This window comes from Miniopterus schreibersii (genome assembly GCF_964146895.1).
Source record: "Miniopterus schreibersii genome assembly, chromosome: 6".
Taxonomy (NCBI): Eukaryota; Metazoa; Chordata; class Mammalia; order Chiroptera; family Miniopteridae; genus Miniopterus; species Miniopterus schreibersii.
In genome coordinates this window covers 13,777,641-13,804,058 of record NC_138107.1, presented here as the reverse complement: position 1 = coordinate 13,804,058, position 26,418 = coordinate 13,777,641, and the positions used below count along the sequence as shown (strand labels likewise).

At 55.7% G+C, this 26,418-nt stretch overlaps 1 protein-coding gene across 2 annotated transcripts in view; it reads right to left on the bottom strand.

Moving 5' to 3' along the window:
* Positions 1-9,628: 9,628 nt before the first annotated feature.
* TTBK1 (tau tubulin kinase 1) overlaps positions 9,629-26,418 on the bottom strand; it is a gene marked incomplete at both ends in the record, with an annotated part of 33,025 nt that continues 16,235 nt past the window's right edge. Inside the window, 3 exons of one of the 2 annotated variants that reach the window (XM_081140660.1) lie at positions 9,629-10,016; positions 10,550-12,084; positions 24,197-24,475. In XM_081140660.1, coding sequence (XP_080996786.1) covers positions 9,629-10,016; positions 10,550-12,084; positions 24,197-24,475 — 2,202 coding nt within the window. The remainder of the gene's footprint in view (positions 10,017-10,549; positions 12,085-24,196; positions 24,476-26,418) is intronic. The other variant, XM_081140661.1, reaches the window with a different exon arrangement.

Here is a 26,418-nt window from a genome sequence, read left to right as displayed (position 1 = left end):
GGGTGTGTAGGAGATGAGCCCATAATCCCTTGATCAGCAGAGCTCCAAGGATCCCTAGGAGGAGGAGTCTCCAGGGCATGATGCCAGCTCTCCTTGGATGCCCTTTGTCTTATGAAACCCTAGGTGAGCCTTGCCTATTTGCAGCCACAGCCTGGCCAGCAGCCCAGGATTCAAAACCAGGTGAAGGGTTCTTACTGCTGAGCCATGAGGGCTCTCTGTACCCTGTCAGATTTATGTCCCCACCTGGACCTTATGCCCTGGCCTGAGAAACACCTGGAACCACCCTGAGCAGCCTGGCCAATCTGGGGATCTCAGACCTATCACCTTCCCATGTCTTCACTCAGGGGCTCTTCCCATACACACAGTCCCTCCTGCCTGCTCCCACCCACCCCTATTTTCAGGAGCTTCCTAGATACCCCTGAGGGGGTGGGTAGGGAAGGAGAGGGTTTGCCAAGGTCCTGCCAGAGGTATCTGCAATGCCTAAGATTTAGGATGTGTCTGTCTTCCCCATTCAATTCTCTCACAGCCCTGCCACAAAAGCACAGCAGAAACCAGCGATGTCAAGTGTTTTTGATCTGATTCTCCAAACACCACATCAGCAGAGCTGGGAGGTTGTCAAACTGTGTTCCCAGGGCTCCAGATTTCTAAGCAAATAGGTGTCTAAGGGCCCAAGCTTTTTAAAAAGTTTGAAAATGACTAATTTAATCTAGTCCCCACTTTGAACAGATAAAGAAATGGGGTGTGGTTTGCTGGGGTCACATAGTGACTCAACAGCAGAAATAAAAAGGGAACCAGGACCCCTGACTCTGGCCCAGGTCTTTGGCCCCAGCTACTGAGCTCGAGATGTTCCAGTCTGCACTAGGCTGGGCTCCCTCAAAGAGCTCTGGGAAAAGAGTTAAATCAGTGACATGGTGTGTGTTCATGGAGGTGTAATAGGCATGGGACTGAGGGCAGGGATTTGGAGGTGGTGAGAGAAGGCAATAATAGTAAGAGATATTTGTTGAATTTCTAGTGCAACCTAAGCTTTCTGTGGATACAGAGATGCCTCAGACACAACCCCTGCCCTCACTGAGCATGCAGTCTACCAGGAGGGTTCAAACAAGTTACATAAACCTTCCTGCCTCCAGTCTCACCCCTTTCAACCCACTCTCCACACACCTGCCACAATGAACATTTTAGAACAAATGTGACAGGGGAGTGTCTCTGTTTAAAACCAGCTCTCACTGCTGGAGGGTGGAAGTCCAACTCCTTAACTTGGCCCATATGATCCCCAAGACTGGCTCCTCCCAACTAGGCCCCCTTCCCTCCAGTTCCCCAGACACACCAGCCTGTTGGCACCTCACTGGCCTCCCTCCTATTCACCTGGTGGATGCCCAAGGCATCTTGGAGACCAGCTCAAGGGTGAGGCAACAACCGTCCCGTTTGTTATCCCTCACATGTGATCCCCACGCTGTTGGTTCCTCCCTCATTTAATACTATATATTCATATTATTTATATTAAAATATAAAACACCATAACCCTTTGCAGCTCCTAAGAGGTAAGTTTTGCAGCCATCTCATCTCCATGGCTCATCCAGTGGCTCCACAGGGGAAGACTCTGAGGTTTTTCCATAGCCTGAGATGACAGCCAATGAGGCCAACCCTGGGCATTGGCTGTGATGCCTTTGTTTTCACAACAGGGATTTCCCTCCTGCCTTAACCTGAAAAAGAGCTGGTAGTCATATAGTGGCCACATCTCCTTCTTTGCATTGTCGCCTAGGAAACTCAGATCTAAATCTGCAGCCACTTTCTACAGAGAGTAATTTGACATTAACTGTACCCCTGGCTTCATCAATAAAATGTTTTTATTGATTTTTTTAGAGAGAGAGAAAGGGAGAAATAGAAACATCGATGAGAGAGAGACATCAATCAGCTGCCTCCTGCACACCCCCTACTGGGGATCGAGCCCGCAACCTGGGCACATGCCCTGACCCAGAATCGAACCAGTGACCTCTTGGTGTGTGGGTTGGTGCATGGTGGTGGTGGTTGTAGTCACTGAGCAACACCGGCCAGGCGTGGCTTCATCTTATTCCCTGCCTTTGGCCCTTACGGCAGCTCTCCTCTCTGATGTCATCAAGGAATGGTGGTGACAATGACTGTGATGTGTAGAGGCAGATGATGGAGCTGGACAGGCAAGATATGAAATGCCAAGAGCCGAATCAGAAGGCAGATCAACTCTGAATCACCAGTCAGGAACTGGTTTTGATTAACTTTTTAACTATCCCCATCCTCCAACCTGGAAATCCAAACCTGAGCTCGGAGGCCACAGTAGAGGAGACCTTCATTTATACCAGACTAGACGGGAAGGAGCCTTGTGCACTGGAAAAAGAACAACTCCTTAGTTGAAATTACTACTAGCACTGTTGGAGGATTTGGGGAAGAATAAATTCCTAAGATAAACAGTTTCCTATTTGGGATTACTTGCAATAGGGACTTCTTACACTTTAGGACTGCAAACTTTTTTACCCCTCTCTGCATTGAGTTACCTCAGCTAACCTCCCCACTTAGTTGGGGTTTCACTGAGCAATACCGCACATAATCATTTCCTACATTGATGAGGGCGGTAATGACGGAATCCTTGTAGTTGTGCGTGTGACGATGGGATGGTGTAGTGGTGATGGAGGTGGGAGTCCTGATGGTAGAAATGATGGGGTGGCTGAAGTAAGGATGAGGGCTGGGGCTGGGATAGTGGCAGTAGTGATGCAGTTACGAGGGCAGTGATGACGAGGATTATGTAGATGATGCTGATGGTGGTGGCGGTTGTAGTCGTGAAGGTGGTGGTGAAGGTGGTGGGGATGGTGAAGATGTGAAAGCTCCCTGACGGCAAGGACCTTGTTAATCATTATGTCATCAGAGCCTAGTGGTGATGGTGACGGTGATGGTGATGGTGATGGTGATGGTGATGGTGATGGTGATGGTGGTGACGGAGCCTAGTTTGGAAGAAGAGTATCTGCGATTTGGGTGATGATGGTGCTGGAGGCGAGTAAGGGAGATAGTGATGATTGTGATAAAAATTGATGGTGGTAACAATGGGTGATGTTACACCACTTTGGGTTTCATACTACATGGGATAAGAAGGAATGAAGAAGATGCCACCTGGAGCTGATGAAAATGAGCTTGTATTGTATTTCCTTGACCTAGAGCCAAGTTCCCATGACCATGCTGACTCTCCAGCCCCATCACCTCACCACGATAGGCAACGTTCAGGCTCCTGCATCTGCTGAGGGCTAGAAAGTCATTCTGACCATCCTTCAATATTGTTAATCTCAGCTCTTGTCCTGGTCTTGATGCCTGAGTAGCCAATGGAAAAATCTCCACAGGCCCCAGTGTCTGATGATCAGAGACATGACACCCTCCACACTCTCACCTTGGTCTCTTTTCTCCAAGGCCCCCAAGGGGCCTTTCCTCCCTACTAGCAAAGGCCCCTCCAATGTCCCTGGTCTTGTAGCCCCTGACTGAGCAACCTTACTCAAGCCACTTATTTCTCTGTGCCCCTGTCCTCCGAGCTCTCTTAGCCACAGAAGAGAAATATCTTTCTGGGGGAGTGGGGAAGAGGTTGGCCAGGGGCTAGGCAGGTCCTAATGTGTGGAGCATCAGGTAGGCCCTGACTGGCCTTTGGGAAGTCAGTGTGCCCAACAGGTGTCAGGCTCCTGGGAGAGGGGATGGGCAAGGTTCTCTGCAACCTTAGTTCTAAAGCCATCCTCCTGGGCATAGCCCACCCCTGCCCCAGGCCTTGTCCTGCCCCCTTCACTCCTCTCTCTGTTCCCTGATTCACACCTGTGACCACCACACTGAACCACAAGCAGTTCTCACACCTTCTCACCTTCCATGCCCATGCTGCTCCCTCTGCGAGAATGTCCTCTCCTCTTTATCTGGCTAACTCTTGTTTGTCTTTCAAAATTCAGTCTAAGAGTCACATCGATCTGAAGGCCTTCTTTGAAGCTCCCAGTCTGGGCTGGAAGTCTGCCTGAGCCTCGTGTATCAGTGTACATAGCACATGAAAGTTAATTTTCAACCACCTCCTTCACAGCTCACTGGACACTGTCTCAATGCCTGACAGTCCCCCATGTCTGGCAGCCTCTGGTACATGTGGGGCTCAGCAGTGGCCTGCAGAATTAGTGGAATGAATGAATGATTAAAGGAATGCAAAATAATGAATGATCCATAGAATTCTTTCACTCATTTATTCTCAATAATAATAAAAGAAATTAAAAATAGAAAAAGATACCAGTTTCATCTATTTTATTATTCTGGGGATTTCCCCTAGGATTAGACATAGAGAAGTAAGCAAAGATCAAAGGAATGTTATTAATTTTGGCACTATTTGAAATAGTGCAAAGTTGGGAAAAAATCTAATGGAAGGTCAACATGGAGCTGGGTAAACAGATTATGGAACATTCATGCCATGGACTATTAAGCAGCCATTTAAAAGAACATAAGGATCCTCATACATTACTGGTGAGAATGTAAAATGGCGTAGCCACTGTGGAAAAGGTTGGTAATTCCTCAAAGTATTAAAGAGTTACCGTATGACCCAGCAATTCTATTTTGGATATTTTCACAGGCTATATATCCAAGAGAAATGAAAATGTATGTCCACACAAACACCTGTAAGCAAATGTTCATAGCAGCATTATTCATAATAGCCAACGAGTAGGAAAAAAACAGTCCACGATGAATGGACAAGCAAAATGCGGCCGATCCATACAGCAGAATATTATTCAGCCATAAAAAGGAATGCGGTGCTGATACGGGCTACAGCGCGGGTGAACTCGAAACACTAAATGAAAGGAGGCGGTCACAAAGAGCCACATACTGCGTGATTCTAATGATATGAAATGTCCAAAATAAAAAAATCTATATAGAGACAGAAAGTAGTAGATTCATGGTTGCTGAGGACTGGAGGGGTTAAGGGGAAATGGGAGTGGCTGCAAACTAATAGGCATGGAGTTTCTCGTTGGGGTGTTGGAAATGTGTCCCCCCCCCATTCTTACTGTGGCGATGGTTACGCAGCTCTGAGTACACTACCTCTACATAGTCATATTCATAGATGGGGGCTCTCATATTTTAGTTTATATGCTTTTAGCTTTTGCCTTTTTACTGAAAACATGACCTGCTTGTGACACTTTCAAACAAGGAGGGCGATGGAAGCACACTAACGCCCCACTGAAGGCTGCAAGTCAGGCCCTGAAGCCCCCTGGCACCCATGCTGGAGAACAGGGGTTCCAGGAGGCCACCGTGGGGACCGAAGATGGTTACACAGGTTCTGGGATGGCAGAGGTGCTCAGAGGGAGAGCAGGACTTTGGAGCCTGGGCTCTCTTACCTCTGATCCCCAGGTAGGGCCCTGGGACAGAAGTTGTTTATGGTACTACCTGGGTGAAAGATTCACACTTAGTGAACCTAGGGTCCAAAGTGCAAAAGGTACAGCGGATATACTGCACGAAAGCCTCCTTCCCCCCAGCTTTCCTCCCAGAAGCAACTTGAGACCTCTAACTTGTCCAAATAGGTACACATTATACACACAGTTCTTTGACTTAGTCTTAGAGACCAGTCCACAGGTGCCTACAAAGAGCCACCTGCTTCACTGTAGAGCATCACAGTACCCCATAATAGGGTCCCCATTGTATGGGTGGCCACATTCTATTAATCAGTCCCAACAAACAGACTTTTAGTTACATCTGAACTTCTGCTTTTACAGGTCCACAGTCTCTCATACCAACCGTTGGGATCAGATTTCTTTTAGAATTCAAATTTCACACACACACACACACACGTATGTAATACAATTCTGTGCATATTCCATAATCAAACACATTAACATTTCTACTGCAAACATGTATGACAAGTGGAATTAATAAAGACTGCAAATTGCCCTGCCAGGCGTGGCTCAGCAGTTGAGCATTGATCTAGGATCCAGGAGATCGCGGTTTGATTCCCGGCCAGGGCACATGCCTGGGTTGCGGGCTCCATCCCCAGTTGGGGGCGCGCAGGAGGCAGCCGATCAATGACTACTTTCTCATTATTGACATTTCTATCTCTCTCTCCTTCTCCCTTCCTCTCTCTGAAATCAATAAAGATATATTTCAATAAATAAATAAAGACCACAAATAGTCTTGTCAGGGTTTGGTACCAAACAAGCTTGTACCAATCTAATGGAAAAACTCCCAGCTTTCAGAACTTTTTCGGCTTCAGAATCACAGATGAGGCTTTGTGGAGCTGTACAAAGAGTGCCGCAATGAATGATTTTAGACATGCAATCTTGGGAATTTATAAGTGTATACAGAAGATACCTTTCTAGAAGTGCTGGGCCACAGGCTGTGTTCATTTGTGATTTTTATAGATTTTACTAGAATAGTGACCAAGTTCTTCCTTGTCTGTGAGCTGTTGTACTTCAGTTTTCCAAACACTTTTGTCTGTTAACTTCTGGGCAATGACAATTCTTCCTCCCTCCCTCTCTGCAGAAAGCTAAACTTAGAGTCTCTGGCCCTTGGGAGAGAAAGCCAAGGGAGCTGAAAGGGCACAGCTTTGCCATCAGAGACAGCAGGAAGCCCCCTCCCACCAGTGTGACCCTGAGCAAGTTACCTGCATCCTCCAGGGCTTCCATTTCCTCGCCTGTGGGACAGTCTGCCTCACAACGGTCCCTGGGCACTTGCGCACCAACCTGTGCTCGCCTCTCCTGCCCACTCCCAGCCCAGGGCCCGGGCTCTGCCCTCTCCCCCAAAAGAAGAAGAGTCCAGGCCAGCAGAAAGGTCCACAGGCTTTTTAATGGTGTGATGGCTACTTCCCTTCTGAGACCCGATCTAATCATGACAGCGGCTTCCAGGGTGCTGGGGTAGGGGTGGACAGTGCGGGGTGGGCAGAGGCCATGCAGTGACAGGGACGGGGTGGGGGAGGGTGTTACATTCTGTTTGGCATGTAAACATTCTTTAGTGGCTTCCTTGGGGAGGGGGAGGGCAACTCCCTGCCCCCCACCCCCGCCCACCAGGGCCGGTCCCCAGGGCTGAGAAGACTGAGCAAGCCAGGCCCCTGCGAGGAGCTGGGAAGGGGGGAGCCCACGTACCTGGGGCACAGTCCCTCTACACAGTCCCTCTTGGTGCACAGTGAGGCTGGGGTGGGAAGGCATGTTCTGGGGTGAGCAGCCCGGCATCTGGGCCAGTGGCACAGGCTGTCATGATGAAGTGCTGGAGGAGCGCAGTGGTGGTGGTGGTGTGACACTCTTACAGAGAAGGGGCTCAGGACCCGCAGGGCTTGGTGGAGGGGATGGGTGCTCAAGGAGGAAGAGGCTGCAGCTGGGGGTGGGGCACTGGGAGATATGGTTTCCTCTGCCCTAGATCCTTCCTGGGGAGAGAAGCAGAGTCCTCTAGCCTCCTCCCACACTCGCGCCTGCTCCTCTTCCCCCAACCTTGGTGACATTCAATGACGCAGAGGCCTGAGGTCAGTTGGGAGCCCTAGGGAGGTCTGGTTTCCCAAGGACAGACAGGGTTTTGCAGCTCTGCCCAGCTTCAGTGCTGGGTGAAACTGGGGAGTGGGATGGGCCTGGGGCTCTCTCAGGTCACCCCCCTTTCCTCTCAACACCAAACCAGGGTGTTGTTGGTCCTGGGGCAGGGGTGAGTCTGGGGGCCCTACATTCACAGTTCGGTTGGTGGCAAGGAGCAGGCCCAGGACCTGGGCACCAGGGGTCATGCCCTGGTCCCCACCTGGCAGGAGCTGATTGTCATTCAGAGAAGCTCTAGGTGGGAGGGCTCGGCCCCTCCTCCACCCCCTCTGCTGGACCCAGAGGGCAGTAGAGGCCTTGGGAGGGTCTCGGGTTGACAAAGAGGGCTCTGTCCAGAGAGGTTTCCTGAGTGTTCTGGGAGCTTCTGCGTCAGCATGGGGTGGACCTCGGGGTGTCCACCCTGGAGTCCTCCTCTAGGCTGGTCTGCAGAGAAGCCACCACCTTGGCATGGAAGCAGCTGCCCAAGCCTGCTGACTCTCCATGAGGGGCTTCAGCTGGCACCACCAGGCTGCTCCCTGGTCCAACTTCCTCATGAGCATCCTTCTAAGCAATGGTGGCCGGGTGCTGCCAGACCACTGGGGCATGCTGGGGCCTTTCTTCCTCTTCCGCTGGTTCTCTTGCCTTGTTCTCCATGACCCAGTGAAGAATAGAAGGGGCAGGCCAGGGGACAGGGGCTGTGGGTTCTAAGCATGGAGGAGCCTGCTGGGGACCTGTTCCAGATAGGCAGGGTTGGATGTCCCTTCTGCAGCCAGTGCACTGCTTGGCCCAGACATGGGCAGTTGAGGCTCGTGATGAGCTGGGATGAGAGCTATGCAGGAACCAGACCCAGGAGGAAGCCCATATGTATTCATGGAGCAGCACAGTCCTCACATCTCTGCAGGGACAGCTCAGCTGCATGGTTTGGGGTTAGGACAAGAGGGGACAAGCTGAAGGGTGAGCTGGGGGAGGAGAGGATTTGGGCTGGACCCATCGCACAAGCATACAATCTGGAAGTTAAAAGGGCCTTTCTGCCTTGAGTCCAGGGGCTAGCTGTCTGTTTCTGCTCTCTCTGATGACTAGGGGAGATGATGGTCACAGCCAAGAGAACAGGGAGGGTGACCTGGCCAGAGCTGTGTCCCTGAATCTCCAAAGGGCCAGTGAGAGATGATAACCAGCCATTCTCCACCTCCACTGAACCCAGGAGGGAAGGGAGTTGGCCGAAACTGCAGTAGGCAAGATTGAGGTTAGATGGCAATAAGGAATTCCTGATGGTGAGGGGTCCTGAGCACTAGATTGAGGGCCAAGGGACAGGTGAAAACTTCTTTAAAGCCCCTCCTCCAACTTCCCACTAGGAAATACTTGCCCAGGCAGGCAGCCCACACTCTATGGTTCTCACTAAGACCCCACCCAAATTTAGGGGGAGAAGAGAATCTGCACTTTAGAGGTGCAGGGGAGCAACCTCCATCACCTGCTCACTGCCTCCCACAGGGGTGTCCAGGATGGAGCTGACCTTGGGGCAGGTCATACCTGCTCCCTCACACCTGAGTAGACCAATGGCCCCTAGGTCCCACCTCCCCACCCCCAGTCTAGTCTCTGAAAAGAGGTCCTTCCCAGGAGACTGTGGGGTTGACCCCTAGGGGAGGCTGGAGCCACCACTTCCGGACATTGAGGCCGCCTTTCTGAAAAGGGGGGCTTTGGCTGGAAGAGGGCTGGGAGGGGGAAAGGCTCTGTAGGCGGTGTCAAAGCAGAGGTGTGCCGGGGGTGGAGCACGGGGAGCAGCGGAGGCCTGGCGGGGGAGCAGGCTGTCCGGATTAGTGGGGTCCTCGGTGAAGAGTGGCTGGGCCTTCCCGAGGCGGAGGGTGAGCCAGCCCCACCCGGGGGGCCGCGGGAGGTGGGAGGGGCTGGGAAAGGGAGGGGAGGCGAGCGCTACCCGTGCGGCGGCGCGGCGCCCCCTGTCGGTGGAGCGTGGACGGCGGCGGCGCGGCGGGGCGGGCGGGAAGCTGGGCCGCGGGTGGCGCGCGTCGGGCGCGTAAGGCTGTGCTGGGAGCTGTTCCAGTGTGGCCGGCTGCGGGGGAGCTGGAGGAGGGCGGGGGCCGCGCGGAGCCCGCGCGTCATTATCTGGCCCCGGCCCGGCCCTCCGCCGCACCTGCCCGGCCTTTGGTTGCTGAGCGCTGAGTCTGGAGTTTCCCTCTGGGTCCTTTTTTGGGGACCCCTGGGGAAGAGGTGCCATCAGGCTCGGCCTGGGCCTGTGAGGCGCCCCGGGGTGGGGGACCCCCGGGCCGGGCCTGGTGCGAGGGGGAGGGGCTCTCTTTGCGGGACAGGGACTGGCTCCGGGGAGACGCGCTGGAGTTGCGAGTGGTGGAGGCGGGGAGGCCCGGACTGCGCGGGGCTGGGGACCTGGTGCTGGCTTGGGCTCGCCCTGGGCCCTGGCCTCGGCCCGGGGGTTGTTTGGGACGGAGGTCAGCAGCAATGGCCGACCCTGGGGGCTTCTGCAGCTGGAGCCTGCGGGAGGAGCGGAGGAGAGAAACAAGAGAAAAGAGGGGCGGAGAAGAGATATTTTCAGAATCGCACCGAGCGCTGGAGTCCTGCATCCTCAAACCTGTTTGAGACCATGGCACAGATGGATAAACTGAGGCCTAATGCTCCATCCTCCAGGGCAGGACCTCTAAGGGCCACGCCCTCCCAGGGCCCTCCGGCAGAGCTTGCTGCAGGCTTTCCTTGAGGCCTGTGTTTCATCTTTCGAATTCTCATGGAGTTTGCATTCTGCTCTATAATATACCCATGTTTATATTAAAATAAAGTTTCCTCCCATTTAGCTTCAAATGCCCCATGGCACACCAGAGGCTCCCATCAACCTTTCCCAAACCTGGCCTCCCTGGCACCCCTCCAGGCATGCTCACTGTGTCCACCCCATGAACCCAGGGGCAGGGCTGGGACCTGAGTCAGAAGAGAGACCTAGCTGGGGAGGTATAGTTGGGGGTCCTTCCTGAGTCTTGGCTCTGGGGCAGTCCCTGGGGCTGGCAGTGGTTTCTCACCTGCTGGTGATGGCTGTGTCAGATGCTGGGGCCGCACCACGGGGTCTGCCAGGGGACTGCTGGGCTGGGGCAGGCGTGGGCATGCGGATGCTGACGGGGCGGGGAATCCGGCTGCGGGTGGCAGCTGCCCGCCCGGCCTTGCTGGGCACGGAGGGCTCAGAGGCAGGCGTGTCCTCCTCCGAGGCGGTGCCCGACAGTGTCTCAGAGGCCCGCTGGCCCTCGCTGGAGGAGGAGGAGGCCCCGGAGGCCAGCCGCAGCAGCAGCCGGCCCTGCCTCTTCTCCATCACCAGCCGTGCCAGGTCCTGCTGTGGCCTCACCCTCTTGCCCCGCCGCTCTTTGGCCGACAGCGAACCCGAGGGCTCCGAGCCTGTGTCCTCCTCAGACAGCAGGACAGGTATACGGCTCCTGCAGCGAGGGCCTGGCATGGCACGGTGACTGGGGGAGATGGTGGCCAGTTTTTCGGGGTCTGGTTCCAGCAGGGATGCTGGGGCTGGCCCATCGGCAAGCGATGATCCATTGGGCAGTGAGTCCTTGGCCACCTCCAAGGGGGTGTCCCCAGGAGGGCCAGACAGGGCATAGCTCTCCAGCCCTGACTGGGCAATGCCATTCTCCAGGGGCACAGAGGTTCTTTCCTCTGCAGCCCTCCCATCAGAGGGCACCTCCAGGCCCAGCTCGCCCCCAGAGCTGAGCTCCTCGGGCCGTGAGGCTTGTCCACCGGAAGACATGACGTTGAGGTGGGTTTTCTCTGCAATGTGCACAAAGGTCCTCTCAACTTTGGTGAAGGGTGAGGAGGTGACTGCCACTCCCCCTGCCCCTGTGGTCACTGCCCCGGTCCCCAACCCTGTCCCAGGCCCAGGGGGCTTGGGCTCAGACTTGAGGATGGAGGACAGGGTGCCTGGCTCAGACACATCCAGCTGGCTGCCCGTGGGCTGGGGCCGCTCGTTTTGAGGAGTGAGGGCAGCCAGGGTGCCCAGGTCAGGGTCAGGGGCCAGGTCGGCAGTGACAGGCGACTTCTTCATGTCACCGGGGGAGACGAGCACCAGGGTTTTGGAGCCCTCCTCAGGCTCCAGGTCCCCGTCGGCCACGGAGGCCCGGCCCCTGGACTCCTTCTGGTCGTCGGCCAGCAGTGTGGATGGGGCGCCCTCCTGGCTCCGGTCGGTGCTCCTCTCGCTCCCTTCGCTGCTGGACCCACTTCCAGGCCCCAGCGCCTCCCCCAGAGCCACTGCCTCCTCCTCCCCCTCCCCTTCCTCCTCCTCCTCCTCTTCTTCCTCTTCCTCCTCCTCCTCTTCTTCCTCTTCCTCCTCCTCTTCCTCCTCCTCCTCCTCCTTCCCATTAGCTTGAGGCTGTAGGGGAGTCAGCGGGGCCTGGGGGGCAGCGAGGAGCATGTGGGAGAAGCCCACCCTCCGGACCCTGTGGAGCAAGCGAGCCCGCTCCCGGTAATCGGAGAGGTCTTTCTTGAAGTCCTGGTAGGGCAGGCTCAGGGGCACAGCTCGTGGGAGACCGTTCACCTCGAACGGGGGCGCCACGGAGAACACCTGCAGGGGACACACACAGGGACCCACCAAGGTCACCCACCCTCCTGGGCCCAAGAAGACCCGGGGTGCACCCACAGCTAGGGGGCCCGCAGGTGTGCCCACGGAGTGTGAGCAACACAAGGGCAGGCACTGGGTCTGTTCTGTTCATTGCTCTATCCCCAGGGCCTGGAATGGTTCTCAGTAAATCTCCCATGAATGACTGTGTCCATGCTCCCGGTCCCCTGAGGTCCCAGGCCCGGATCCTGGTGGCTCTTCTGTTTCTCAGTCTCCCATTTCCCCCACTCCTCTCCTCACCACATGCATCCCCAAACCCAGAGCCACTCTAGTTCAATCAATAGAGTAAAATGACCACTGCAAGGCAGATCAACCCTCCCTTTTACAGTAGAGGAAACCAGGTCCCGAGAGGGGCCCTCACTGCCTCCTCACAGAGCATAGTTCCTCTGCAGCCAGGAGCTGGCTGCCCAAGGCCACCAGGACCTATGTGGGACAAGGCGAAGTTCAGGCTGCCCCAACGCCCCAAAACTCAGCCTGGGCCACTGGAGCTCCAGGACCCTTCTCCTGCCCCTTCCTGGCCTGTCAGCCAGGAATTTCTCAGACCTCTGCAGGTGTTTGGAGTCTGTACTTCCTCTAGGAATTCACAGCCGAGCTGTGAAGGACAGTTTCTTTTCACTGATCTTGGTTTCCTAAGGCTCCTGCCGCATGCCCCCTTAGCCTCCTTCCTTCCAGACTAGAAAGGCCCGACCACCTTATCAGGACCTCTTATCAGAAGCTGCTGCTGCATCTTCTCCAGCTCTGCCCTGTGAATCCACACACATCCTGGGCCCCCACAATGTACTGGGCCCCATCCAGACTGACTTGGCTTTGTTCCAGGCGTGATGGTGCTAACAGTGTCCGGCACCGTGTTAGCCTTTTGAACACACGGCCTCCGTCTTCCTAAACACAGCCCATTCAGACCAGAAGCCCCAGAGAGATCCTGACAGCCCCAACACCTTTGGGTGCCATCCAGACTCTCAGGGAGTCCTGCCAAGTACCTTCTTAGACATCTGTGTCTGCTACCGCAGCCCCATGGACACGGCCCTGTCTTGCCTGGTGGTTGCCCCCCACTGACCTGTTTTTTGCATCCCACATTGCCCATCCATCCACCCCATAGCTGCCCGAGGGATCTTCCTGAAAGTTAAATCAAACCCCATCTCTCTGCTTCAAACCTACAGAAACCTCCACTGGCCCCCACAGTCCTCAGGAGACAATGCCTATCCTTGGCTTGGCATATGAGAAACCCCCCTTCCCCCATGATCTGGCCCCTACCTTCTGCTCCAGCCTCACTTCTAGCAGCACCCTCTGATCCCCCGCCCTCCACCCCAATCACTCAGATGCCGCCGGTAGTTCCCTAAATGTGTCATGCATCTCACACTTCTGGGCCTTTTCCCGAGGCAGTTTCCTTCTCATCCCCTCTATTCACAAGAAAAATTCCCGTTCTTCTTCCAGGACCCAGCTCAAACAGCTCCTTTTCCAAAAAGCCTTCCTGTCCACCCACCAAGCAGGCTGCATCACCCTCCTTGGTACGTGTTTTCCCACATCCTTCCCTTAGAGAACCTTCCACCCTCTATTCCACATGCAGGTATTTGCATGGTTCTCTCTCCTCATAAGCACTAAGCCCCTTGAGGGTTTTCCATTCATTCATTCATCCATCCATCCATCCATCCATCCACCCACCCACCCACCCATCCATTCGAGAAGTCCTGAACTTGAATCCAGTGTTAAACAACAGAGACACGGTCCTTATTTTCATGGAGTGTGCAATCTCTATATCAGGAAGGGAAATGGGGCTAATGCATACTCCGCCAAGGCCGTGATCATAAATAAAGTCATACAGGCAATGGGTCTGGCATGTTGCAGTTTCTTGATAAATGTTAGCTCCCTCCCACCCTCCTCCTGCCTGGTTTAAAGATCATTGCTTCTCTCCCTGACCCCAGAAATGCCTGGATACCACATATATAGGGGATAGGGTGATAGGAAAAGGAGGGGGTCTGCTAGCTGAGGTCTTTGTGCAAATAGTCAGCCCAAAGGCTGGTGGAGGGGGAAGGCAGAAATCCCCAAGGCCGAGGGTCTGCCCCAACTGCCATAATCTCCCTCACTATCAGGCCATTAGGTGAGAACTTGATGGATGGAGGTTGGGAGGGGGGACTGGTACAAGACAGGACATCATCAGACCCCAGACAGGACCCCAATACACCCTGTTTGAGCCAGACAGAGAACTTCCTTAGAGCACTGTCCCCTTCATATCCAGGCTGGAAGTCCCAAGCAATTTTTTGTTTTTCTGTAGCATTCTCATTCTTCATTTATTCATTAATTCATTTAGCAAACATTAACACTGCTTTTGTGCCAGGCCTTGTGTTGGGACCCTTTGCCATGTATAGTTACCAACATCAAGGCTAGAGCAGATGACTGGGCAGAGGTGGAGGGGGTTGCTGTGAGCTCCTGGGTTTGTGAGGACCACGGGGTAGGTGCTGGCACTGACAGCCAGGGACAGGCAGAGAGATACAGAGCTCTGATCTTGTCTTCCTTCCTGTCCAGCTCAGAACTCACCCACCCAACACGAGACACATTCTCCCCGGCAGGGATATCCTTCAACCTCACCAGGCATCCTTTCTCAGCAGAGCCTCTGCCTATTTTCCCTGCCCCATCTCTGACGCTTTGGGCGTACCTGGCAGAACCACCTTTTCCTCTGGCCAGGACCTGGATCTCTCTGAAAAAGCGCCACCCATAGGATGGGCCTGCCTCTCACAGCGCCCATGCCCACGTTAGATGGTCACAGCTGGAACCCTCTCTCCTTCCATCTCAAAGTCGTTACATGAGAACTGAAAATCAGGCATCAGTGATAATATCAGGCTGGAAAGAGGCATTGACATGCCCAAGTCACAGAACCCATCAACCAGAATGGACCAGAACTCTGTCCATTGCCTCACTGGCCTCCCATCCTCCCAAGCAGGGAAACCTGGGACCCTCTGCCCTTTAGCAGGAAGGGCTGTGAACCTCACAGCTTTATCCTACGGATCATTCATTGCCAAGTCCACCTCCACCTGGGTTTGCTGGGTTTTCTGTTTCAAAATCCCTCTGCCCCCCACCCCCATCCCCACATCTGGCTCCATGTAAAAAGTCTTCCCTCATTCTCTCCTGTCCTATCCTGGACTCCTAAGCCCAATGCACTCATTCATTCATCCACGCCATCCAGTGCTCATTCACTCAGTCAGCGATCACTAGATAGCCTCTGTGTGCTTGGCCCTGGCAGCTGAGGACACCATGGGAAGGGGACAGCAGTGACACCCCTCATTCCAGCTCAGAGGGAAGCAAGAGTGCTAGGTGTCAGCAGGGGACCCAGAGGTCTAGGGAAGCTCAGACCTTCCTGCTCCCTTCCCAGGGCAGCGACCTTTTATGATTTCAATCTGCTTATTATGGGTCTCCAGCCTGGTTTGCACAGCATTATCTGTGGGTGCTTCTTAAAAATACAGAGTCCTGCTCTAGCTGGTTTGGCTCAGTGATTAGAGCATGGGCCCATGGACTGAAGGGTCCCAGGTTTGATTCCAGCCAAGGGTGCATACCTCGTACCTTGGTTACAGGCTTGATGCCCCGCCCTGGTTGGGGCACTTGCAGGAGGCAACCAATCCATTTGTCTCTCCCACCTCCTCTCCTCCCTCCCTCTCTCTCTCTCTCTCTCTCTCTCTCTCTCTCTCTCTCTCTCTCTCTCCCTTCCACTCTCTCTGAAAAGCAATAGAAAAATATCCTCAGGTTAGGATTAAAAATATATATATACAGAGCCCTTCCCCCAGATTCTGTAGGTCAGTGATGAGGCCCAGAAATCTATCTGTTTAAAGTTTCCTGGAGAGTCTACTGGAGTTTGGCAAAAGGCAGATGTCATAAGGGTGAATCGCAGTAGGAGGGGAAAGCAGGCCACTGGAGCTGGGACACATAGAGAGAACGTAAGGCCCAGCCCTCTCCCTGCCCCCACTGAGCCCGGACCAGAGGGCTGTGGCTTCACTAGCTTCAGAGCCCAGCCCAAGTTCATGTTTTCTGCAGTCAGTAGGAAAAGTGAAGGGAGGTAGACAGGCCAGGCTCTGATCTTCCCCTACCACCAACAAAACTGGCTCTCCTCAGCTCTCACCCTCTGACACTGACACTGGGGGCAGGTTACTCCACATTCCTCCATCCCCACACAGGGTGCATAGAGCAACTCTCCTGCCTGGCCCCCGGCCAAGCCCAGACACTGCACACTGCACATCCGCACCCGGGTCCCAAGGTCGAAGAAGGGGGGCTGCTGAGTGACAGAAACAGGAGGGTGAGCCCTGATGCCCACCCCTCCCCCGCTGGGTGGGGGTGGGGAAGGCTTTGTGCCGCTCACAGCAGTGCCCCCCTCCTCTTTCCTCAGCAGCCACCAGGTGCACACCTCCTATCCCCCCCTTCCCCAGGGAAAACTCTTCCTTGCCATAATTGCCCAGCCTGAAAATTGGAGATGAGAAGTCAACAGTGTCGCCTCTTTTGCCCACCACGCCTTTCCCAGATTCTTTACCTATCTGTCTGTGTCTCCACTCTCAAACCACATCTGCCGAGCCAGGAGTCCTCCTCCTGTCCCACCACCCTACACCCAGGAGTCCCACCCACCCCAGACTCACTGGCCAGTGACAGTCCTCTGGGTGGAAGGTGACTGCCTACCCTAGATCTATGCAGATCTTCACACACTCCATCTCCAGGTCTCTTTGTCCCCAACCCATCCCTTGTCCCGGGGGCAAGGAGCTGACCCCCCCAGGGCATTGTAAATGCTCTGGAGGTCCAGAAATGCACCTGTAGCCTGCCCTTCTTCTGCCCCCACACTTGCTTCAGGCCCCAAGGAGGAAGATGTCTTCCTCTTTTGGCACTGTGGCAGCAGGCCTGCAGGGGTGATGGGGATCAGAGAGGACAGGGAAAGCACCCCACCCTCTGCAGTCTCAGAAGTCTGTGCAATCCTCTCCTTGGCCATGTCCCCACCCTCTCATTGACCTAGTCCCACAACTCACATTCTATCCTAGCACCCCCACTCCCTCAACAGACCCTCTCCCCAGCCAGAGCTACCTCAGAGCCCCCACTGGAGCAGAGGGGCAGGGGAAGGCTCTTGCGGCAGCCTCACAGAGCTCTCTGGAATCCTAGCTTCCCATCCCACCGCACCCATGGACTCAACAGTCTGATCGGTATAGAAACTATGAGTGGGTCCACCCCTTACCTCTCCTGGCTTTGGCAAGGTGGCAATCTGGCAGTTTGGAGTAGGGCCCCAGAGACCAGAATCCAGCCCCAAGCTCCTCCCCCGAATGAAAGGAGACAGCCAGCTAGGAGAGAGTGAGCTGCTCAAGTCCAACCTGGCTGCGACCTCCGGGGGACCCCTCCCCCTCCCCATCCGCCCTTCTTAGCTGAGGGTTGAGGTAGGGGTGGGGATGGAGCCCTGGATCCAGATTTTGGTCCCACCACATCCCTGAGTCAGCAAAAGCCTAGCCCCTGCCCTCTGCCCGACAGGGCGACTCCAGAGTTGGGGTCCGGGCGAGGGGTGGGTCAGGAGGGAGGTGGGTTAAAGAAAGCAGGCGAGGCGGGGCTCCTGGAAGGCGTCTTTAATCAGGATTTGGTAGTACACAAGCTCTCCGGATTGTCTGCATTAACATACAGGGACTTAAAAAGGCACAAGATCCCTCGCACAGGGACACGTGACGACGGGGCGCCCCCACCCCCGCCAGTGCGCGGCCCCGTGCGCGTGGGTGCGTGTCCGTGTCCCACCCCGTGGCGGCGCCGCGCGTGTGCGTGTCGGTTTCAAGTGTTGGATTTGTACAGTACTCGCAGCCTGGGGGCGGGGCTCGGCGCCTGCTTTCCCACCGGGCCCGCGGCCCCGACGGCGCTGCGTACACTGAGGACGCACCCCGGAGAGAGAGAGAAAAGAGCGTCCCATCTTCGTGTGTGTGGTTTTGAGTTTTTCGTGCATGCTTTCGCGGGCCGAGGCCGGGGAACAGTGCAAGCTTATAATACAGGATTACTGCAGCACAAGGGGGTTATGATGGGAGGGGGGCTCAGGAATCAACCAGCTGGGACCCGGGAGGGTCCTCTCGCCCACCCCCTTCCCATTCCTCGCTTCCCTCTCCACCGCGGTTGGGGAGCGCCTCCTGACGCTGGGAGGGGGTCCTCGGGTGCTTGGAGGGAAGGGGCTCAGCTGGGCTCCCGGGGCTGAGCTCCCCCCATCCTTCCAGTCCCACCTCTCAGGGGGCCGGGGGCCGGGGCCAGCCCTCTCCTGCTCAGTACTGTCAGCCCTAAGCGCCCCGAACCCCGCCCCCTCCCCCACGGAAGCCCCTCCTAAGTGAGGGGAGGGGTCGGCGGAGCAAGTGCAAAGGAAGCAGATGTTGGTCCCTGAGTTTTATTTTCGGGGTTGGGGAGGGAGAAGAGCCGGAAGTGGGGGCAAGTTTGAGGTCACCCCAGGGCCCCCAGTGATGGAGTGGGGTGGGGCAGGAGATACGCACTCTGGGGCGTGGGCGAAAGGGGGTGTTGGGTGGCTCTGAGAGATCGAGGCTCAAAGCTTGGCTCCCCCTCAACTCTGGGCTCTTTGGCATCCAAATACAAGGCCAATTATTTGGGGGGTGGGGACAGCCAGGTGGGCGGTGAGGTAACTGGAATCCGGGGTGGGGCGACGGGGCTATTCGAGCCTGGAAAACGGGCCAGCTCCCCCTCCCAGCCCCTCATCTGCACCCCTGACCTGGGAGCACTGGGGGGGGGCGAGCCTCCCTCCAGCCCCCGTCCCTCCCCGGGGCCAGGGACCCAGCGGCCGCGAGCCAGCAGAGGGGAAAGCAAACCAGGACTGAGCGCGACGTCGGGGCGCAGGGGGTGGAACCCAAGTGGAGTCTTTAGCAGCAGGCAGCTCGGCGGCTGGGGTGCAGGGCAGGGGCTGAAGTCCCTGGGGTCGCGCCTGGCGCCCGGGAGGGAAGCTCTGGGGACTTTAGGGACGGGGGTGGGGTGCGGGGGGGCTCAGTGGCCGGGCGGTCCTCTGGTCACGGGCGTAGCAGCTAATTAGTTAAAAAGACGGAACGTACATTCGTGGTGCGACGGCGGCGCGGACAGGGGTGTGACACGGGCGGGTCCCGGGCACCCCGACAGAGTGGGAAGTGATGGTTGGGGTCCCGTTACACTTAGAAACCTGTGAGAGGTGCCGGGAAACGCGGGCCTTGTGCTCTCGCTGGCTGGGGCTGCTAGTTTGCTGTCCGGAGAGTGGATGGAGGGCGCGCACAGCTCGGAGCGTGTCTGTGCGCGTGTGTGCCGGTTAGTGTGGCGAAGTGACCCCCACCCCGCGCCCCAACCCAGCCTGCGCAGGTGGAAAAGAGGGTATGTGGGGGAACTGACCAAGTGAGGGGGGAGGCCTGGGAAGGTTCCCGTACTCCTTTGGGTTTCATTGCCCCTCCTCCCCCACTGCTGCTGCGTCTCAGCTCTTTACTCGGAGGAGGGGCCGCTCAGGCTCGGGGGGCTCCCTGGGCTGGGAACCCACCGGGTGGTGTGTGGAACCATTAGGGACATTTGAGGGGTGTGGTCCTCAGTCTGGGAGCCTCTCCCTTAGGGAGAGGGATGCTTTAAAATTTTCAGAGGCTGATCCACCAGTCCCAGGGGCACCTCTGCTCCTAGTGGGAATGTGAACTTTGGGGACATGCCCCCCAACTTAAGGAGAGCGATTTGTCACCCTCCTTATTACCAAGGTTTGCCCATGAAGGTGGACTGATTCCTGCCCTTCAGGTTGGGATCTCAGTGGAGTCTGGGGTAGGGTGGGGAGGAGTTCAGGCCCTCCTTAAGTGTCTATGCTTCCATCCTCAAATCAACCCAAGGGCAGCAGGGGATACAGCATTCTCTGTGCTCCGACAGCCAAGGGCACCCACACCCCCCCTAAGCATGATCCCCTCCCCTGGCCACCCAATACAGACACATTGACTCAGCTCCTTCTGCTAAGCCCAGTAGCCCAGGCTCCCCTCCCCCACTGCCTCGAATACAGCACCACCCCTCCCCAGAAAAAGGGACCTAGGCGGGGCAGAGGAGAGAAACAGTCAAGGAGGGTCCTGGGATTGGAGAGGCCTGCCCCCTTTGGCTGGGGAAGCAAGGGTTAATGTGCCAGCATGGCTCAGAGATGCCATCCATCATTCCCCACCTGGGCAGTTTTAGGCCCATTTTCCCCAAAACTGGAAATGCAAAGGGAGATCGCAGGGTTAGGGATGCTAGTGGTTGGAAGAGTGTAGAGTGGTTATTGCTGTGACCCAAGCTGCCTTGAGAGTGTGGGGGTGTCTGTTCATTATGGAGAATTTAATAGAGCATTTTTCACTGACTCGGGTCCTATGAGGAGGGCCCCTCTCACGAGGAACCAGTCCACTGGCCCACACATACATTCAGACACACACAATACATCCGCACAGCACACACCCCCACCGGCTGTGAGCTGTCTCTGCTAAGAAGCCCACCTGACTGGGGGAAGAGCACTGTCCCTTTGAGAGTTGCAGCCTTGGACAGAAGGGAGGTAGACAGTGCTCAGGCTCACAGAGGTTGCAAACTGAGTTGGGGTCTCTGCCTATAAACAGGTTTTGTTAGGTTCACACAGTGATTTTTCTTTAAAAAGTTGTGTTTTTTTTAAATTAGATGCCAATAATTAAAAATTGAGAGACTTCATGTAAAAATTGGAGATTTCAGCAACAATTGGCTGAGCAGAGGATGATATAGTGGTTCCCCTGTTTACCACTCCCTGACACTGCTTGGCTCCTCTTGACCAGTGAGTTAGTGACACTGAGCTGAAATCCCATGGTCAACGTTCACCAACTTCAGTACCTGCCCTGTCTGTGAGCCTGACCCCAAGGATCTCACCAAGACCACCAAGGTCAAAGTTTTGAGCATCTGCTTTCTCACTATAACCCTTACTCGGCCACCTAATTCCCAGAGCTGCCATAGGATGCTTGGGATGGTGTGGGATTGAGAGGTTGGGGTCTCTGGAGAGAAAGGCTCTGCCATTTCAAACAACCCCAGTACTCTGGAGTGACCCCACCTGAACACCATCGGAGTCTGACCCACAGACAACTCCCTTCTTACTAGATGGGGGGAGGAGGGACCAACCAGGAAGGACAGTAAGTAGACCAGTACACAGACCGAAATACTTTAAATTCCTATCAAACAAGACCTCAGTTATTCGGCATTGACAGAGGTGTTTTTAAAATAAGTTTTTGTAAGTTAAACATTCTAATTAATCCATTAAATGAAGATAATACTGGGATCTCCCTCATAGACTATTATGAGGATTAAATGAGTTAATTTTGTAAAGTGCTTAGACCACTGCCTGGCACATAATAAGCCCTGGGTGCCAGTGACTGTTAAATAAAATAAAAAATAAATAACTGGAAGTCAATCCAGTATGCTGGGTGTGACTATAAAGTATGAAAACAGCATTTCCAAAGTACAACCAAGAGCACTGCCTCCTTTCAAAGCTGACTTTGGGGAGGCTATGCACTTTCCCAAAGCAGAGTATCACTTCTCCTCTTTGGGAAAACCTTCAGAAAGAAGAGCCTGACAACACCACAGGCTCACAGCTTCCCCGCCCAGCCTGCGACCTGGAGACAGTGACTCAACTCCAAACCAGGCAGGGCTCTGCCAAGCTTCATGTGAACTTGAACAAGTGGCTTCAAATGGACTTAGCTGTTTCCAAAAGTCAAAGCCACCCTCAAAAGATAATATTATCAAGATCACCTCCAGTTAGCTCAGAGCTTTATGGCTTATAAGACACTCTTTCCCTCACACAGAGGGCATGCAAAAAAGAGTGTTCCCCAAAGGACAAAATGTTTTGAATCATGATCTTACTTTAAAGGACACGCCCTCTCCCACAGGTATCAGTTCTGGGTGTGTGCGTGTGTGTGCGTGTGTGTGTGTGTGTGCGTGTGTGTGTGTGTGTGTGCGTGTGTGTGTGTGTGTGTGTGTGTGTGTGGAAGTTCAGCCACCTTTGGAATGGATTCCCCACCTCCAAAGGCTTTGGAAACAGTAATATGCACTTAATGCTAAAACAAGGCTGAAGGTAGTGCCACCGTCTTTGATAAGTCACAAGGCACTTTGGGATCTTAGAGTACCTCAGGGTTCTGGTCACTGAGTGGGAGCTGTGCTCAGGGTTGGGTAGTGGAACCCTCTAGAAGGGAATGCCGGATAAGAGAGTGCTTGGTTTCAGCCTGCCCCCACTGCCGCCAACTTTTGGAGCGGCTGGTGGACTGACTCCCCTTCACTTCACCCTGCCGCTAGCTGGGGAGGACCGGATAGGGCCAGAGGGGGGCGGGCAGTGCAGGAAGGCGGGAGTGGGGCTACTGTTCGCCCACCTCTCACCTTTGTGCTTTGTGTTTTCTGTCCTTTCTTAAGAAGGTTCTACCCTGACCCCCCCTCTAGCTTCTGTGACTCAAAATAGCCCAGAGAGAAGGCCTAAGAATGAACAACCAGGACTGGGGTGGGGTGGGGGATAAGTTTCCTTCCTAGATGGGGAAGGTGCTCCTGGCCCAGACGTGGCTGGGGGGGAGGTCCCTGAGGCCTCTACTCCAGTCAGAGATAGCTGGGGAGTGGACGGGAGGAGAGCTGGGAGGGCAGCAGAGGTCGGGGAGATGGGGGTAGAGGGAAGAGCCAGGATGAGAGTAGGTGCATAGGAAACTATCGAGGACTGCACAGATATCTTCCTGACTCCCTAACACACCCACGCACACCCACACACAGACTTGTGCAGTGCACAGCCTAAGCAACCACCCACGGCAGCCCTGCCACACGCACTGATGCTCAGATATAAGCAGACTCACACCCACAAGTGTACAGGCATGCACACAGGCACGGGCACAGTCTCACTGCAGCAAACGCTCTGCACACCTTCAGGCCTCCCCCCTCCTCCCGTCCCTGTACAGGCATTGTCCTTCATCACTACCTCATTACCTCGGGGAACAGAGGTGCTGGCTGGCATGGGCAGGAATAAAGAAAGGGAACCTTGGGGATCCTTGCACTGACAGGTTAGGGGCTGAAAAATGGGCAGAAAGGGCATAAGCAATCTGGCATCCTGATCCCCCACCTATCTCCAGGTCCCCGTCTGATCTGCCTCCCCCGTGCTGACTTCACCGTGGTCCCTTGGGACCAGCCAGCTTGGCTGAGCACCTACAGGAAGAAGTCGCCCTCAGAGAGGGCAGTGGTGGGCAGTGGTGGGGCTTGTCCTGAGCTCACAGGTCCTGCCTCATCCTTAACAATCACCCTCTGTCACTACTTCTACACTGTGTACCCTCTCCCCTAGGCGCCAGCTCCCTCCGGAGGGCAGATCTCAGGCCTGCATGCATCCATCCTCAGCTCCCAAGGAGCTAGACCAGGCAACCACTCCCGCCAGTGAGTGAAGCACACACGCCTTGGGGAAGGGGCAGCCTGCAGTGGACCCAGCGCCAGGCCTCCTGGGCTGAGATGTGGGAGGCGGGGACTGTGTCCTCTGTGACAGGGGCATGGGAAAGGCGCGCTGGGTCACAGGCTGCCTCCCCGCAGCGCTGAGTATAGAGGCACTCCCCAGCACCCCAGGCCTGGCTGGCCAGGCCTCCATCTCACACACGGGGCCGCTGCCTTGCCCCAAGCAGACAGGCGGGCACTCGCGCTCCGCCCCGTGAGGCCCAGTTCTGCCACCCCCACCTGAGCGGACAGGGCCCAGCCATGCCAAGAGATCAAAGATTAAACAGAACCGACCCCACGCTAGACTGACTCTGACCCATCTCCCTGACACCTTGGTTTCCACTGGACTCTGGACTCACCGACGACTCCAGCCAAGTACCACCGTCCTGTCCCTGAAACTGCAGACAGCACCACCCTTCCTGCACCATGTGGCTGGCACGGGGCAAAGGGAGACGGGGGAGGGGTATTACAGTACCTTGGGCCAAGTTAGGGGGGCTGTATTGCACGGTGGGGCGGATGGGGCGTGTGAGTGTGATTATTGCGTCCCGGGAAGGAACCACGGTCTCTGTCTGCTCCCCACCCCCCCCACCTGCCCCCTCCAGGAGGGGGGGGGCCCAGCCTAGGTCTTGTGGGTGAAGCGGGCCCACACCTGCTGCAGCTGGGACCGCGAGATGCGGAGCACCGAGGGGACGAGTCTGTGGTTGCCGGCGGCGAGGGGCGCGTGGCGCCGGTGGGGCGCCCGCACGGGGCTGCTCTCCGCCGAGCGGCTGCGCTGAATGAGGGAACCGGAGGAGCCCGAGGAGCCGCCGCCGCCGGGGTGAGGGTAATGCTCGGTCTCCAGCGTGGAGGAGGAGAACACGGAGGACGCCAGTCGTCGCAGGGGGCTGTACCGCGGGAGGGAGTGCCCCGAGAGTCTGTCCTCCTCCGACTGAAAGAGACCAAGAGAGTGGAGGGAAAAGAGGTGTCAGGCACAGACTCGACAGCTCCGTCTCGGGGACCACCCACCGCGCACAGCCCCTGCGGCGACGGCGTCCCGGCGGGTGGGCAGCGTCGGGCGGGGGAGGGGGCGCGGACCGCCCCGTCCTGCCTCGGAACCTAGGCTCTGGCTTCCAGCGCCCATCCCTCTCCTCCTCTCTGCGGTCCCTTTGCAGAGGCCTTGGTCACTCACCTCCTTCAGGAAGCTTTCCTGGCTTAGCCCCACCTAGCTCAGAGTTCCCTCTGGGCTGGGGAATCCTCTCTGCAGCCGTCCCTGCCATGCAGGTGTCAGCAGCTGTTCCCCATCCGTCTGTGTCCCCAGCTGGACTCCATGTTCTCACCGCTCACCCTCTGCCTTGGCACCTCCACCCCATCACAGGGGGTGTTAGGGTTTCAGCGACAACTATCATAAGGGTAGGATTCTGGAGTCCGACTGCTCATGGCTGAATCCCAGCTCCACCACTTACTACCTGGGGGAACCTCAAGCGAGTTACTTCCTTCGCTTCTCCATGCCTCAGCTTCCTCATCTGTGAAATGGGGTAACAATAGCTCCTACCTCACAGGGTTGTTACGGTGATTAGATGTTATAATACGCAGAGCAACTAGAACGGCACCTGCCACGGAGTAAACGCTATGTCCTGTAAGCGGCTTTATTATACTTTAAATCACTCTTGAGAGTGAGGAAAGGGACAGAAGCTGGCGGGAGGTGGGGCAAACAGAAATCATTTCTCCGAAGTGGCTCTTCCCCTGTCCTCTCCAAGGCTGAGCCACGAGGCAGCAGGGGCAGGGACCTGGGCACCTCACTACCCTTGTGCCTTCAGAAGGAAAATGGGGCTGAGTGTCCCAGCCATGTGAGGATGGAAATGGTGGCTTGGGTGTCACCAGATTTTCCCTGTCCTGACCCCTACCTCTTCCTGGGACTGAGGCCAGTTTAGCTTTTGGTGGAGAAAGTGAGGACTGGCTGGGCCAGCTGTTAGAGGGCTCAAGGGGGAGGGGGTCCAGGACACTTAGCTTCAGTGTCCCCTTGCAGATGTCAAATGGGGGTAGAGGGACCCAACAGGGAGCCTCCAGCAGGGAGGGGTGGAGAGAGAATACTCTGATAGGATTGGCTCTGCCCTCACCCTGCTTTTCCTTCCAGCTTTTTTTTTTTCTTTTTCTTTTTTTTGGCCAAGACCAGATCTCTCTGAGCTGGTCCTGTTAGCGCTGAAGGTGGGAGTCTAAGGCACACCCTGACTCACCAAGGGACAGAGGCACCCACAGTTGCCCACAGTCCCTCTCACGCACATGTGGGTGGCTCGAGTGTAACAGCCCAGCCAGAGTTTGGTCAGCTGCTAGGAGGATTCACTCCCAGCAAGCTTCTGCCCCTTCAGGCCAGGTACCTCCTGTGATTGTCCTCAATGCCCAGCTGAAGTACCACCTCTGGGAGACCACTCCAGCTTCCCAGGCAGTCTCCCTGCTCCTGGCAAAGAAGAGTTCTCTGTTCTCTCCCCAGGCCCTTGATCATGAACCTCCATGTCTACACTCTGCATCCCACTTCTCTTGACTTCGAGCTCCGAAAGAGCAGGACTGGAAGCCACATTGTTATCTTTGTCCCCTAGCCCCTAGTGCACTGCCTGGCACTTGGCAGGGAAATGTCCTAGCGGCTGCCAGCAAATGTCCATGTGCTCTGGGAATGCTGACCTTGTTATCAGCCGGAGATGACCTCGCAAACATCCACCCCCAACCACACACTGATCTACACTCTCCCCTCCACCCTAGCCTTCCCAGCCACTTCCAATCTGCACCTTATATTCCCAGAGAAGAACATGAGGTGTGTGTAAAGAAAAACATTTAAAGCATCATGGCAGGGGCACCAAAAACTACTGGTGTGCCTAGTTCCAAACTCGTTCCTGGTCC